This window comes from Clinocottus analis, unplaced genomic scaffold (assembly GCF_023055335.1).
Source record: "Clinocottus analis isolate CAN_PGR_092001 unplaced genomic scaffold, fCliAna1.0.p SCAF_5, whole genome shotgun sequence".
NCBI lineage: Eukaryota > Metazoa > Chordata > Actinopteri > Perciformes > Cottidae > Clinocottus > Clinocottus analis.
The window spans coordinates 13152611-13166575 of NW_027176207.1; the positions used below are offsets into that span (position 1 = coordinate 13152611).

Here is a 13965-nt window from a genome sequence, read left to right on the forward strand (position 1 = left end):
TTGGCTGCTCAGCTGCTGCACAGTATATGTTTGGACAGCAGCCGATGGTTTTCATTGAATATGAAAAAAAACATACAAAAAAGGGACATTTAACTGGAACACAATCTGAATATTCATCTGACCTTGTTCGATATGTGTTGGCTCATTTCCCCTGAACCACATGCCCCGTGCTACCTATTTTTACTTGTTAATTACCGGATCTCACATCAATCTAACAGGGTTTATCTCTATTTTTTTTCCAAGCTTTTGGTTCTGGATGATGCGAAGAGGACAAATTATTTTCTTTCTTTCAACTGGAAAGAGCTGAATAAGAACTAAGGCAAATGGAAAAATACTAAGAAATTGAAGGGAAAAAAAATGAAAAAGAGATCAATAATAAAAAATCGAACGCTTATGAAAAGGATGCAGTGCAACATGCTGTTGGACATGGAGGTGCCAGACATAGATTGCACCTGCAAATGTAACACATTATTCTGTGTGACAGCTTTCAGATACATTTACAACTGTGTGAAGGGAGGGTTTGCTGTACTGTCAGCTTCCTATTTTCAGGAGTACAGTATTGAGAAGAAAACAAAACATCCCCAGGCTTTGTTTAGTGCTTTCAACAGACCTGATCAATAGACAAGATCCACAAAAATATTTTCGATGTCTTTTTTAAACTACATATATAGCTAACATTAATAAATGATTCAGATAAGTTGACACGATACACATTTGATCTCAACATTTTGAATGTAGTTATATGCAATATATGTTCAATACACTCAAATTAGCAATGACATGAGCAGCGAATCAGAGCTAAACGATTCTTGCTATAAAAATGATTATACGTTTGGAATCTCCAAACCAAATCTTAAATGTCAACATAGTGTTTGCAAAGCAAAATTATCTTTTTCCTTTCCAATTTTACTCCCTGCTATGCTTGCACATAGTGTCTGCCTATATTTATAGTGTATTACAGAGTGATGAAAAATCAACGTGTTTGTAAGGTGTGAAACATTTTTTAAATCCCAATTTGCAGCACCCTCCGATAAGCGACTGTCAATCAGTTGCCATCTATATCCTTTTCTAATGTCTGCCTAGCAACTGAGGCACCTTAAAAACTGTGGTTACTGTTGGGCAATCAGAGCATTTATTAACATCATAGTTAATTGACTTCATATTCTCTTAGGAGTACATTTTAGATCTAAGTTAATTAAATTTCCATGCGTCTTTCTGATTATATGATGAAGAGTTAATACTGTTAACTAAAAAGACAGATACTGTAAATGGACAATACAAAGATTCTAAAAAAAACAAAACTGGTCACATTGTGCTGGCACGTGGACATGGTTCAGTGACTGGACTGTCCTAACAACTCCATTTGTTGTTGAAAACTTGCCTTCACATCAAGAATATTGTTTTTTTCCCTTCACAGTTTCCATCAGGCAGTGTATTCATTCAGTGTGGTCTTGAAATGCTTGATGCACCATTTGACAGAACACCCAGTAGACATGTAAGAACATAATTTGCTCATCATAATGGACAAATCGGGGCCATGCCAGCTTCAATCTCTGTCATCTGTTGTGTGATGGTTCCTCTGTTCTGGGGGTCATTTGGCATGCGGGAATATTAAAAGCAACATAACAGGAAATGGTGTAGACAGCATTTATATAATGTGTAAGTTCTAAAAAAAACAACTTCAAATGATGCAAAAAGGCCCATTAAGCAATGCCAACCACCACAGGCAATTTGATTTTTATTAAGCTGTTGTGGTGTTTGACAGTTGCATTTTTATACATTCTTCCATTTCGTATCTTTTCTAATCATGCAACACAGTCTAAAAAGCAACAAATGTCTAAAAAGATGTGATGATGTTTCTTTTCCTGTCAACATTTATCTAAAAATGCAGTGCAATCCAGTACACCTCAACATTGAAGTAATAGTCTCTCTTTCATCCAGTTTTTAACCAATTTTCCTCCAAAGGCAGAACCTCCCTTCTAACAAGGTAATGATAAGCATGCACTGCGTTCCACTGAGAACAGCTCAGCAAACACTGCCTTCTCCCTTCTGCTGTGGTCCCACTCATAGTAATATACTCGCGTTGTCTGCTGGCTCTTGCTGACATTAACAAGATATGCCTTTCAAATATCATGGCCTTTGGGACTGGGTCATAGTTTCTATTTATAGAAGGTCAAGACTTCACGATAGTTTGGCAAGAGTGATAACTGAGAATAGAGCGACTTTCAGTAGCTATGCTGCAGCTGCTTGCTTTTGTGTCTGTTATTGCTCTTGGCTGTTGAACAGATGTGATCTACATAGACTCTGGATCGCTGGTTTATAACTAGTGCCGCTGTTTACAGTACTTATGAAGTCATACAGTAGCAAGGAAATGTTAAACGTTGCAATACTGCTGTTGGGGTGTCAGAGCAGGCTATGTGAGTCCTTATCCAGTGTGGATTGTTAAAACAAATTAAGCCTGTAACTTCCCTCTAATGCAGAATCTTATAAATAAACTGCATCATACAATTTGAGAATTAACAGATATTTGCAGTGTTTTGCTTTTTTGGTGCAACAAAATAAATCTAATGTATCGTAACCATCTGCTGTTCAAGGCACCCTCTGCCAACTATGGGGAGAAAAATAGTTTAGTCACTGACGCTGCCAAATATTGTCACCAGCATATGTTCCTTTGTACACTATCAGAAAATGCTAGAAAAAGGTTTTAAGTCATGTTATTAATTAATTAATTTACGATTAAAATAAATCGATTTATTGTGATTTATTGGTTTTAACTGTTGTGAATCAAAAAAGAAAGCTAAAAAGTATAAAGATGTATATAGTGTGTATATATGTATAAAGATTGTAAATTATGTCATCCTTTTGGGTTGCCATGTAGTGCTGCCAACCTTATATTTTGGAAGCAAGATGTGCCCCTTATTTAATCATGTGTCACATAATTGACAAGTTACAACCTCTATCCTCCACGTATTCCCCACCCTTTACCTAATATGTACAATCTGCTCCACCCTCTCCTTAATATTCATAGCTGTGCCTTTAAAATGCTGAACCTGAGCCCGGGGTGTGGGCGCCTCTCTTGCTGCGTCTGGGCCTGGTGGCGTGTGTTACTGTTTACCTGTTGCCAGAGTCAGAGACCTGAGCTGCCACAACTAGTGCCACCATGTCTAAACCTTTGTCTGATCATGAGAGAAAGAAACAGATTTCAGTGCGAGGCCTTGCGGGCGTTGAAAACATTTCAGCACTGAAGCAAGATTTCAACAGACATCTCCACTTCACGCTGGTCAAGGACAGAAATGTGGCGACCAGAAGGGATTACTACTTTGCGCTCGCCCACACCGTGCGGGAGCACTTGATTGGCAGGTGGATCAGAACCCAGCAGCACTACTATGAGAAAGATCCCAAAGTAAGTCACAACAGCACCAAAATGTATATAGAGTATATGGGTTTAATAATTTACAGAAAAAAAAGTGTGGTATTCTTTTGATGACAAAAAATGGCATAAACAGTAAATAAGTAAAATAAAAACTATAGTACAACATTTAGCTACGTTTGCCGCACACATGGTAAGCGAAGATACAGGCAACCATATGTCGTCTAAGAACTGGTTCACACCTTCAGGACATGGAAGAAAGTCTGTTTCATTGTGCACTCATTGCCTGCTCAGTAAACCCAGGGCACTCTGTGCCACAACTTGAATCTCATACCGCGTCATGAAATAACTTCTGCCCATTTTGCACACATTAAACAAAAAGCTATTAATCATTTTCATAAGAGCGAGAGATTTATATTCTCCCACTGTACTCCCAGCTGCCTGAAGTCAGTGTAAGGTCATGGCATTTAAACTTCATCAGGGCTGCTTAGTACTCTGCTGGTATGCTACCGTTCTTACAGTGTGTTGAAACGTAAAACCTCTCCATGACCTTCAGTTCCCATCCTGTCTGACCATAAAGCACATATCCCTTACTTGTGTCATATGAGCACATGCCTGGAAGGGCATCAGAGAGTTCATATAAAAGCAGCTACATAGTCTTTCAGAGAAGCTATTTCTCAGCTACTGCAGCGTTGTTAACGACTAACTACAGAAAGAACCTCAAAACAACAAAAGGAAGCTTACATCAGTAAAATAAAGCCACAAAAATATTGCAAACCGCACCACATTATTCCTTGAAAATATTTCACAAAACTGTGTAATCACAATAGAGGTTTCCGAGGCAGAGTAAACACTTTACCTACTTAGCAGGAGAAAAAAAGGCCTTGCGAGATCATTAATAACTGAATAAAGAGGATGATTTTTCCTTTTTTAACATGGGAAGAAAATGTCCTTTTTCCTCGAAGATTACTTCGCTGGGTTACTGTTCTCTAGTTTAAGATCCGAAGCGCATACATATTGATCTCAGTCGGGAGTCATTTACTTCTTACATTAAAATAGTCTTCAGATACAGTCAGTTTACGACTGACCTCCAAAATGTATCATCTTGTTCCGGTGCTCTAAACCGAAAGGTCAAAGGTAAATCCCTTAAAGGTCTAAAACGAAATTTTGAGGAGGGTGCACATTTAATTTCAGGCTGAGGTTTTGTGTTGCATGTTACAGCAACTTTTTGTTGGCAATGCTGATATGCATTATTTAGGGTAAAACAATTGGTAATCCCCATAATGTGATGCATAGATATTTCGAATAATAAGGTATAAAACTGACAGGGCCACATCATACACATTAGCTACCTGTATCTATTTAACTCACTATATATATATATCTATATATATATATATATATATATATATATATATATATATGTACCACTTCACTCTTGACTTGAACTCCATACTGAAAGGGTATCAGGCTCAGGCTGACCTTTACAGTGACCTCTACAGGAGCTATTTTTGCCCGGGCCAACATGTTGGTGTTATGTAACACCCAAAGCAATCTGTCCCCCAGTCCCTTCCCTCCTCTCCTCTCCTCATCAGCCTGTGCCCGCCCCCTCCATGTCAGAGGAGAAGAAAACTAAATGGCAAAGGCTAACCACAGGCTCAGGTGGCATATTTCCATGCACTCCCAACCATGAAGTGAAATAATTAAACTTCTGGGGTGGATGTTATTGTGACTATTGGCATATGATTACACAGACTTGTACCCATCATGCTACTGTAGAGACCTCGCTGTAATCCTAATCAGCCAACGACAATGTTCACCTCGTTTGGTTATTTCTCGCCTTCTTCCCAAACTGTAGCGCGTGTACTACATCTCCCTTGAGTTCTACATGGGCCGCACCCTCCAAAACACCATGGTGAACCTGGCGCTGGAGAACGCCTGTGATGAGGCCATGTACCAGGTGAGACAAAGACACTCTGTCTATTCCCCTTTTCCAACTATAAAAGGGGCATCATCTCATTAGTCCATGATGTGTTCTGTTGTTCTGTAGTTGGGTCTGGACATGGAGGAACTGCAAGACATGGAGGAAGATGCTGGTTTGGGAAATGGTGGCCTGGGGCGTCTTGCTGGTGAGAATATTTTCACTTTTTACCCCTGCCGACAGACGTAAATAATGCAATGTATAAGAGTCTGTCAGATGTTGATTCATTTTTTTTTCATGTGCTGTCTCTGTTTTTCAGCCTGTTTCCTGGACTCCATGGCCTCACTGGGTCTGGCTGCCTATGGTTACGGTATTCGCTATGAATTTGGTATCTTCAATCAAAAAATTGTCAACGGCTGGCAGGTTAGAAATGAAGAAAAAATAAAGAAAAAAATGGATGTAAAATGTTGTAGTCTTGTTGCAGTGCAGAAATACCTGCTTCTGTTTCTTTTCACCTTAAATCACCTGCTGGATTTGTTTCCTTCACCATTATCACGTCCTCATGTTCAGGATTATTTTCCGTCTGGCTCAGCTCAAAAGCCACTAATGAGGGTTTTTCTTTCATTATGAATGTCTGTCGTTACCCAGGTTGAGGAGGCTGATGATTGGCTGCGCTTTGGCAACCCCTGGGAGAAAGCACGCCCTGAGTACATGCGTCCAGTGCACTTCTATGGCAGAACCGAGCATCACCCCGATGGTGTCAAATGGGTTGACACTCAGGTGAACACATTATTTAAAGATTTTTAAAAAATAACCATGAATTGTAATTGAGGCGCTCTGAAATGAGGGGATTTATTTATTTAGGTCTTGTCCTGTGTTGGTGTTGACAGGTAGTGCTGGCTCTGCCATATGACACCCCTATACCCGGCTACAGAAACAACTTTGTCAACACCATGAGACTGTGGTCAGCGAAGGCTCCTTGCGAGTTTAACCTTAAAGACTGTAAGTGTCAGCCAGAGTTCAAATGTTTTTCAATCATGCAACAGCTGACAAATGAGCTTGAATGAATGGAGTTCATGTCTTTTTCCCCTTACAGTCAATGTCGGTGGCTACATTCAGGCTGTTTTGGACAGAAACTTGGCTGAGAACATCTCCCGTGTGCTGTATCCCAATGACAATGTAGGTGAAAAACATGACTATTGTACCTCTTAATCTATCAGAACTGCACAAGGGTGGTCATGCAAACATGGATTAGATTAAATGAGAAGAAATAAGAAATGGTAAATGTTATAGAAGCTGTAGACGTTAAGGCACCTGCATGACTGCATGGCTCATCTTAACTCAGATGGGTTTCCATAATTTGGACCCCGACTAGTGTCCTTTGTCTGCAGCTAGAGCCACCGTGTGCTCTTTCAGCTTCCTCTGAAGCTGTCTTTTATAGTCGGCAGAGAGCTGCCCACCATGTGCTGGCTCCCTAAAGGCTCAAGAAGGAGGATTTTGGAGATAACATCCAGCTTCAGCTACCACTCATGTCATGTCTGGTAATTTATGTCTGTGCAAGCAAGAGCAGAAACAGTGGTGGACCCGACATCACAGCTTTGTTTGAATTCAATCCAGCCAGTGTTACAATGCTGGTCTATTATATTGTGTATTTTAACATTATTTTAAATAGTGAATTCCCTGATATACATTTTTTAGCAGTAACACCATCAACAACAATAATCTCACTCATTGAAAATCAGAAAAGTTCCACTTCTACCAATGTCATATGAATATCATTAAAGTCTTCATATCAATATTTGCAACATATCAGTTATTTTATTATTATTTATTTTATTTTAACAAACCAATTAATTAAGATGAATTAATTCTGAATGTTTTTATGGAGAGAAAATGTTGGGGTAGTAACTACTTTGCAATAGTTTCACAATGCCCACACTTCCACAGGTGATTACAGGTGACTGAGCTCATACATGTACCTGTTCACCTCCACTTGTTGTTGCTGTGTCAACTCACCGTTTGTATTTGCCGTTATGCTACTTGCATGTTTGGTAACAATTATCCTCTCAGAAAGATGCTTGAGATCGTAAAAGCCTGTCCTCGACCTGATACCTTCCCCTCCGAATAATAAAACACACTGGTCGCAAAAATAAATGGTTCTCTGGGGAACCACATCATGTTTAATCTGATGATATTTACCAGCGGTTTGGTTTACAACAATGTCTCACAGCTGATGGTCACCGAGGAGTCTAATCACAAGTTTGTCTTTCAGATAGCAGACTTTTAAATGTGTCTTGTTGCAGCTCATCCACATTGCTCATGTTCATTGTTCAAACTTCTTGGCGACTACGATAAAACGACATCGACAGTGAGCGACTTGGCAAACAACCAATCACATTGCAGCAGGCAAACAGGCCATCAGGCCTGTACCATCTCTATCTTCTCTATGGTGCCATCCACATTAGTTGCAGGGAAAAGCTCTGGGCATGCACATTGTTGTTTTCCCACGCTCAAGGCACTTGACATTGATGAGCGAGAGGCTGTCCCCAAATCGCGGCCTCGATCTTGAGCCGAACGCAAATGAAACCCCAATTTAAAACTCTATTTGCCTATATAGTATATCTGGACATGACTACTACATTACACCAACAGAGGGTTTTTATGTCATGCAATAATCCAGAAATATATATATATATATATATATATATATATATATATATATATATATATATATATATATATATATATATATATATATATTAATTTCTTTATCACACTGTTACTAAAATCTCACTTTAATTTTGTTGCCAGCAGGTGGGGCAAGGTAATAGCTTAGCTCTCTTTTTTTTAACACCTATATATGTATCATTGACAAAGAAAACATTGTCTTCAACAATTCAGTGGTCACCTCTTCTTTGCTGACTTAATGCATGTGAAAAACAAAAATGACGGGAAAAGCTTTACATTTACACAATACACAGATGCAACACCTGCAACTGTACGTTATACAAAAGTGATTACAATTGCAAATGCTATGTTTAATGAATACAAACATGATTAATGCTTGCCTCCAGAACAGAAACTGAACAAATGTGTCATTTTTCTCAGTTCTTTGAAGGAAAGGAGCTACGTCTGAAGCAGGAATACTTTGTGGTGTCTGCCACCCTCCAAGACATCATCCGTCGTTTCAAGGTCTCTAAGTTTGGCTCCAGGGAAATCGTTCGCACAGACTTCAACAAACTGCCTGACAAGGTGAGGTGAAAAAACCTCAACAAAATACTTTCTGTCAAAAATGAAAAGATTCCCCTCCGATGTTCTCTCTGTGCTTTTCTTAAATCGCCAGTCAGTCTGTTAAACAGGTTGTAGGCGGCTTTTATAGTATCTTATTGAAATTAACATTACAAAGCATATTCTAATTCTGTGTTGACATATTTTTTTTATTTGCTGCATATTCAGGTTGCCATTCAGCTGAATGACACTCACCCAGCCATGGCTATTCCCGAGCTGATGAGGGTTCTGGTTGATGAGGAGAAACTCCAATGGGACATGGTGAGGAAGAGCAACACTGCTGTTACAGAGCTTCCTGCCTCAAAGCTTGATTTTTTAGAGCTTACTTCTGTTGCTCTGCTTTAGGTTGCAGAGTTTCTGATTGGGACATAAACTATTTACCATCATAACCATTACTACAAACATTGTATATAATAATAGTCAAATATTTATATGTATATGTATTTTGAAGGCTTGGGACATCTGCGTGCGCAGCTGTGCCTACACCAATCACACCGTCCTTCCGGAAGCTCTGGAGCGCTGGCCGGTCGACCTGTTTGCTCATCTGCTGCCTCGCCACCTGGAAATTATCTATGAGATCAACCGTCGCCACCTGGAGGTTAGTACTGCACATTGCAACATGTTTCATTTCCATAATGCATGGCAAACAATGCATATTTATGGCAGCAGAGGGATCGCATACGTCAATATTGTCTGGCATAGTAAAGGAAGTGGGATATTGTAGAAGCTCGGTCCAATCAAAACATGTGGGCGAGGACTACATTTAAAGTGGGACCATTACAGAGTCAAATTTAAAAACGATATGAAAATACAAATATGTGAGACTCGAAAGGTAGAAAAAATGAAGCACACTAATTCAAATTTAGATATTAGATGTGATTTTGAATAGATATCTTGCATAGTGTCCTTGCCACTGTGAAAAAGATAGTCAAAGAACAACATGTCTTTATGGGCTTTTCATCATAACATCTGTTGTATTAATTTTGATTAACAATGTTGACTTACTTTGATGTTTATGACAATATAAATCTACAATTCAGCATGCAAAGATACAAAAAATACAACCTATAAGTACATTCTGACCTCATATTTTTTTGAACTTCACAGAGAGTTGCTGCCAAGTTCCCTGGTGATACTGATCGTCTTAGCCGCATGTCCCTCATTGAGGAAGGCGGACAGAAGAGGATCAACATGGCCCATTTGTGCATTGTGGGTTCCCATGCTGTCAACGGAGTGGCCCGCATACACTCTGACATCCTCAAAGCTACTGTGTATGTCCGCCAAATCTATATTTTCCCTGTAATACTCTGAAGTGGTAAATAACCTTAATACAGTACATGTCTGTGTAGTGTTGTAGTATCTGTTTTCTAAATCCCCAGTCTCTATGCTTTCATGGGCTGCTGCATTGTATGTGTGTGTCTCTGTGTCTCTGTGTGTGTGTTCTGATATATGTGATGCTTCACTCTGCCTGCAGTTTCAAGGACTTCTATGAAATGGAGCCAAATAAGTTCCAAAACAAGACCAACGGCATCACTCCTCGTCGCTGGCTGGTCATGTGCAACCCTGGGCTGGCTGAGGTCATCGCCGAGGTCAGCTGTGTTTTAAAATGCACAAGTCACACAAACAACACTGTTGGCTTGTCTAAATCTTTGATTTGCGTATTTACCCTTGTTGTTACCAGAGAATTGGTGAAGACTTCATCCGTGACCTCGACCAGCTGACGCAGCTCCGCCAATTTGTGAACGACGAGGCTTTCATTCGTGATGTTGCCAAAGTGAAGCAGGTGAAGTACTATTTCATCCTCAGTTTGCGGTTACAGTTTGGAGATACTTATGAATACATGATCAGGCTTTATTATCGCCGGCAATAGCACAAATCCTCAATTAATTATTGTCTTTTAATTAATTAATTATAACGTGCACAGATTATTCAATGATACTTCGATCAGGCAACCTGCAGAGCTCTGTGATCGATGGCGCAGCATCCAAGGACAGCTCGTCAGCATATATGAGCGTCAAGAAGTTTGTCTTTGACACGTATACATATGTTGTCTTCTTTTTTAATGTTTACATGTGATAAGATTTAGAATGTTGAACTTGCTTTCCTTTGTGTAATGAAGTCAATGTTTTGATAATGTAGGAAAACAAGTTGAAGTTTGCTGTTCACTTGGAGGAGCACTACAAAGTGAAGATTAACCCCAACTCCATGTTCGACCTTCAAGTCAAGAGAATCCACGAATACAAGAGACAGCTGCTCAACTGTCTGCACATCATCACCTACTACAACCGTAAGGGCACATTCAAAATCTGCTATCTGACACATATTGTATTGTTGAATTCAAATACTGTGAGTCTTAAGATGATGTCAGAGCAGATTGCGTGTGTCCTGAAATGTCTTCATACCTCCTCCAGGCATAAAGAAGGAGCCGAACAAGCAGTGGACTCCAAGAACTGTCATGATTGGAGGAAAGGTTTGTAGAGTTTAACGCCATGCACCTGGGCTTTAAAAACGGACCCAACATCACAATTCAACTTTCTCCAACTGTTCTTTTCAATCAGGCTGCTCCTGGATATCACACTGCCAAGATGATTATCCGTCTGATCACAGCTATTGGTGAGGTGGTCAACAACGATCCTGTGGTGGGAGATCGCCTCAAAGTCATCTTTTTGGAGAACTACAGAGTCACACTGGCAGAGAGAGGTAATTCCGAAATCACAGCCTTAGTCCTGTGTTTTTCCACCTATCGTTATCGGCTGTCAAGCCTGTCATCCTGTTCTTAACTTTATCTGCAAATGACCCCAATCAGGACTTTTTGATATGCAGCATAAAACACAAAGATGTTTATTGGAGTCATCAACCCTCTACTTGTGTCTTTCAGTTATCCCCGCATCTGACCTGTCAGAGCAGATTTCCACTGCTGGCACTGAGGCCTCTGGCACCGGCAACATGAAGTTCATGTTGAACGGTGCGCTAACCATTGGAACCATGGACGGAGCAAATGTTGAGATGGCCGAGGAGGCCGGCGACGGCAACCTTTTCATCTTCGGCATGCTGGTGGATGACGTCGACGCACTTGACAAGAAAGGGTAAAGAAGGAACCGTCATCAATCCAGACTTTGTACAAACATTCTCCACGTGTACCTCCAACATTTTTAGTTCTGTCGCTCATAAAATCTCATCACCATGTGATATTACCTCTCTACCACATGTGTCCTGTTTGAGTGCTGTTCAGACCCCAAATATGATGAATATATCATTACTGAATGTGCGTACTGTTTATTTTTTAATCCCTCTCAGATACAACGCTCAAGAGTACTACAACCGCCTGCCTGAGCTGAAACAGGCTATTGACCAGATTGCTGGAGGCTTCTTTAGCCCAAAGCAGCCTGACCTGTTTAAAGAAATTGTCAACATGCTGATGCATCATGACAGGTAAAGACACATCTAACATTACCAGCCTGGGGCACACACATGCGTATACACATACAAATAAGAACGTGTATAAACTTGCTTGCTGGCGCACAAAAATAAAGAGAGACAACAACGTACAGTCTTTTGCATGCACACCAGCATTCAGTAGACGTAATAATACACACATGCAGACATTCACACCACATGCATTTGCACTGCAGTACATATCTGAGTTAATTGCATTTTTTTCCCCGAACAGATATAAGGTCTTCGCTGATTATGAAGAATATATAAAATGCCAGGAGAAAGTCAATGCTCTTTACAAGGTATGTTCATGAAAAATCTGCATAAAGCACACGGTTGCTAGAGAATTCAAAGTAGGATTTTAATTAGTATGGGTATATTATGAATGTAACCTTGGAAGAGGACTCAGGGCTATGAATCCCTTTAATTACTGATTATATATGATTGATTACTTAATCAATCATTTTCATTCTCACATCAGAACCCCAAGGAATGGACCAAGAAGGTGATCTACAACATTGCAGGATGTGGCAAGTTCTCCAGTGATCGCACCATCGCCCAGTATGCCCGTGAGATCTGGGGCGTGGAGCCCTCGCTTGAGATCCTCTCCCCACCTGATGACAAGCAATAAACTGTCCACATGACGGCACCACACCCCAACTTTTCCCCGCTTGTATCATAACACGAACACCATAAGAAGCTACATGGTGGATTCTGTGGGCCAAGAAGGCCCCACAAACATGCGTCCACGAGGGATTAGCTTTTAATGCTTCCTGCATTACGGCATTGTGTCTTACACAATCTCTTGGCTCTGGCTGAGTTTACATTTTTCACACCTGCAGATTCACAATAACCAAGTTGCAGTGGATAAAATAGCTTTGTGGTGAGCTTTGTGAATTTATCAGTGATATTTTTTATTGAAAAATACAGCTCTTGTATTTCTGCTCAGACCCATTCTGAATAAAATCTATCTTAAGCCTGGGCGACTTCTTCCAACTGATCACATCATATTTCTGGGGTAATTTATTTAAGTGTAGTAAAATCTGGTATAAATGTGCACATATTACATTTTCTTGCAAGGGTAACTATTGGTGAGTAGTTATTGCATTTTTAAGCATCACACCCTGTCAACACACTTTGATAATCAACGGTAAACATTGTGTTAGGTAGAAGTGATTGATTTTGCCAATTCTGCCATCAAATCTTATGACATTAACAGAGAAGCGAGGATATTTACCCTTTGCTCGTGACATATAGTGTGACAGTAAATTTCCGGACTGTGTGTCTGCAAAGTACCAGATCCCAGAATCACCCTAAAACTAAACCCAATAAGGTAAAAATAGTTTAGTCACCTAAAATGTCTTGACGTACATTACACATGATCTGCAGTAGAAAAAACTCACATGAAATATTTTTTTTTGTAATGTAATGTATCTTTAAGTCTGTAACTCAAATCTTATTTTTTTTATTTATTTGCAAGTGAGTCCTTTGCCATATTTTGGAAATCAGTGTTGGCCATTAATGATGACTTCAGCAATTGGATGAAAAACCCTAAAGCGGAAATACTATCTCAAAAGTGTAATTCGATACTACACTCAATCCTCCACCCGTCTTACCTGTAATTTGAGGGAACAGTGACAGTGTACCCATTGTAAAGGCTCAAACCTTAACCAATTTAAAGTATTAGAGCACGAGGTGGGCGAACAGGAGAACATGTTTGGATGCGTGTTCTGCCACAAACAAATCCAATGTCCAGGTCGATGTGTATCTTTCCCATCACCTGGCACTTCCTTATATGCCGTCTTAAAGTGAATGTGCCACCCTGTGCTCAAATAAAGGAACTACATTCACCCAGTGCTTCCCTCAAGTAATATACCCCAATTTGGCTCAAACACCCACCTCTATGTTTTCATGTGTGTATGGCAGTTGACTTTCAGATGATGAAGCTCAG

General features: G+C 40.0%; 1 protein-coding gene across 1 annotated transcript; it reads left to right on the forward strand.

Annotated features, from left to right (window-relative positions):
• Positions 1-3076: 3076 nt before the first annotated feature.
• On the forward strand, positions 3077-12990 carry LOC137802357 (glycogen phosphorylase, muscle form-like). Its single transcript, XM_068600157.1, has 20 exons — positions 3077-3403; positions 5229-5330; positions 5421-5499; positions 5611-5714; positions 5940-6071; positions 6182-6293; positions 6388-6470; positions 8400-8543; positions 8748-8840; positions 9031-9177; positions 9687-9850; positions 10054-10168; positions 10261-10362; positions 10719-10866; positions 10991-11049; positions 11138-11279; positions 11458-11665; positions 11877-12011; positions 12250-12316; positions 12496-12990. The coding sequence occupies exons 1-20, from the start codon at positions 3161-3163 to the stop codon at positions 12643-12645; spliced, it is 2529 nt and encodes an 842-aa protein (XP_068456258.1). The 5' UTR covers positions 3077-3160; the 3' UTR covers positions 12646-12990.
• The last annotated feature ends 975 nt before the right edge of the window (positions 12991-13965 follow it).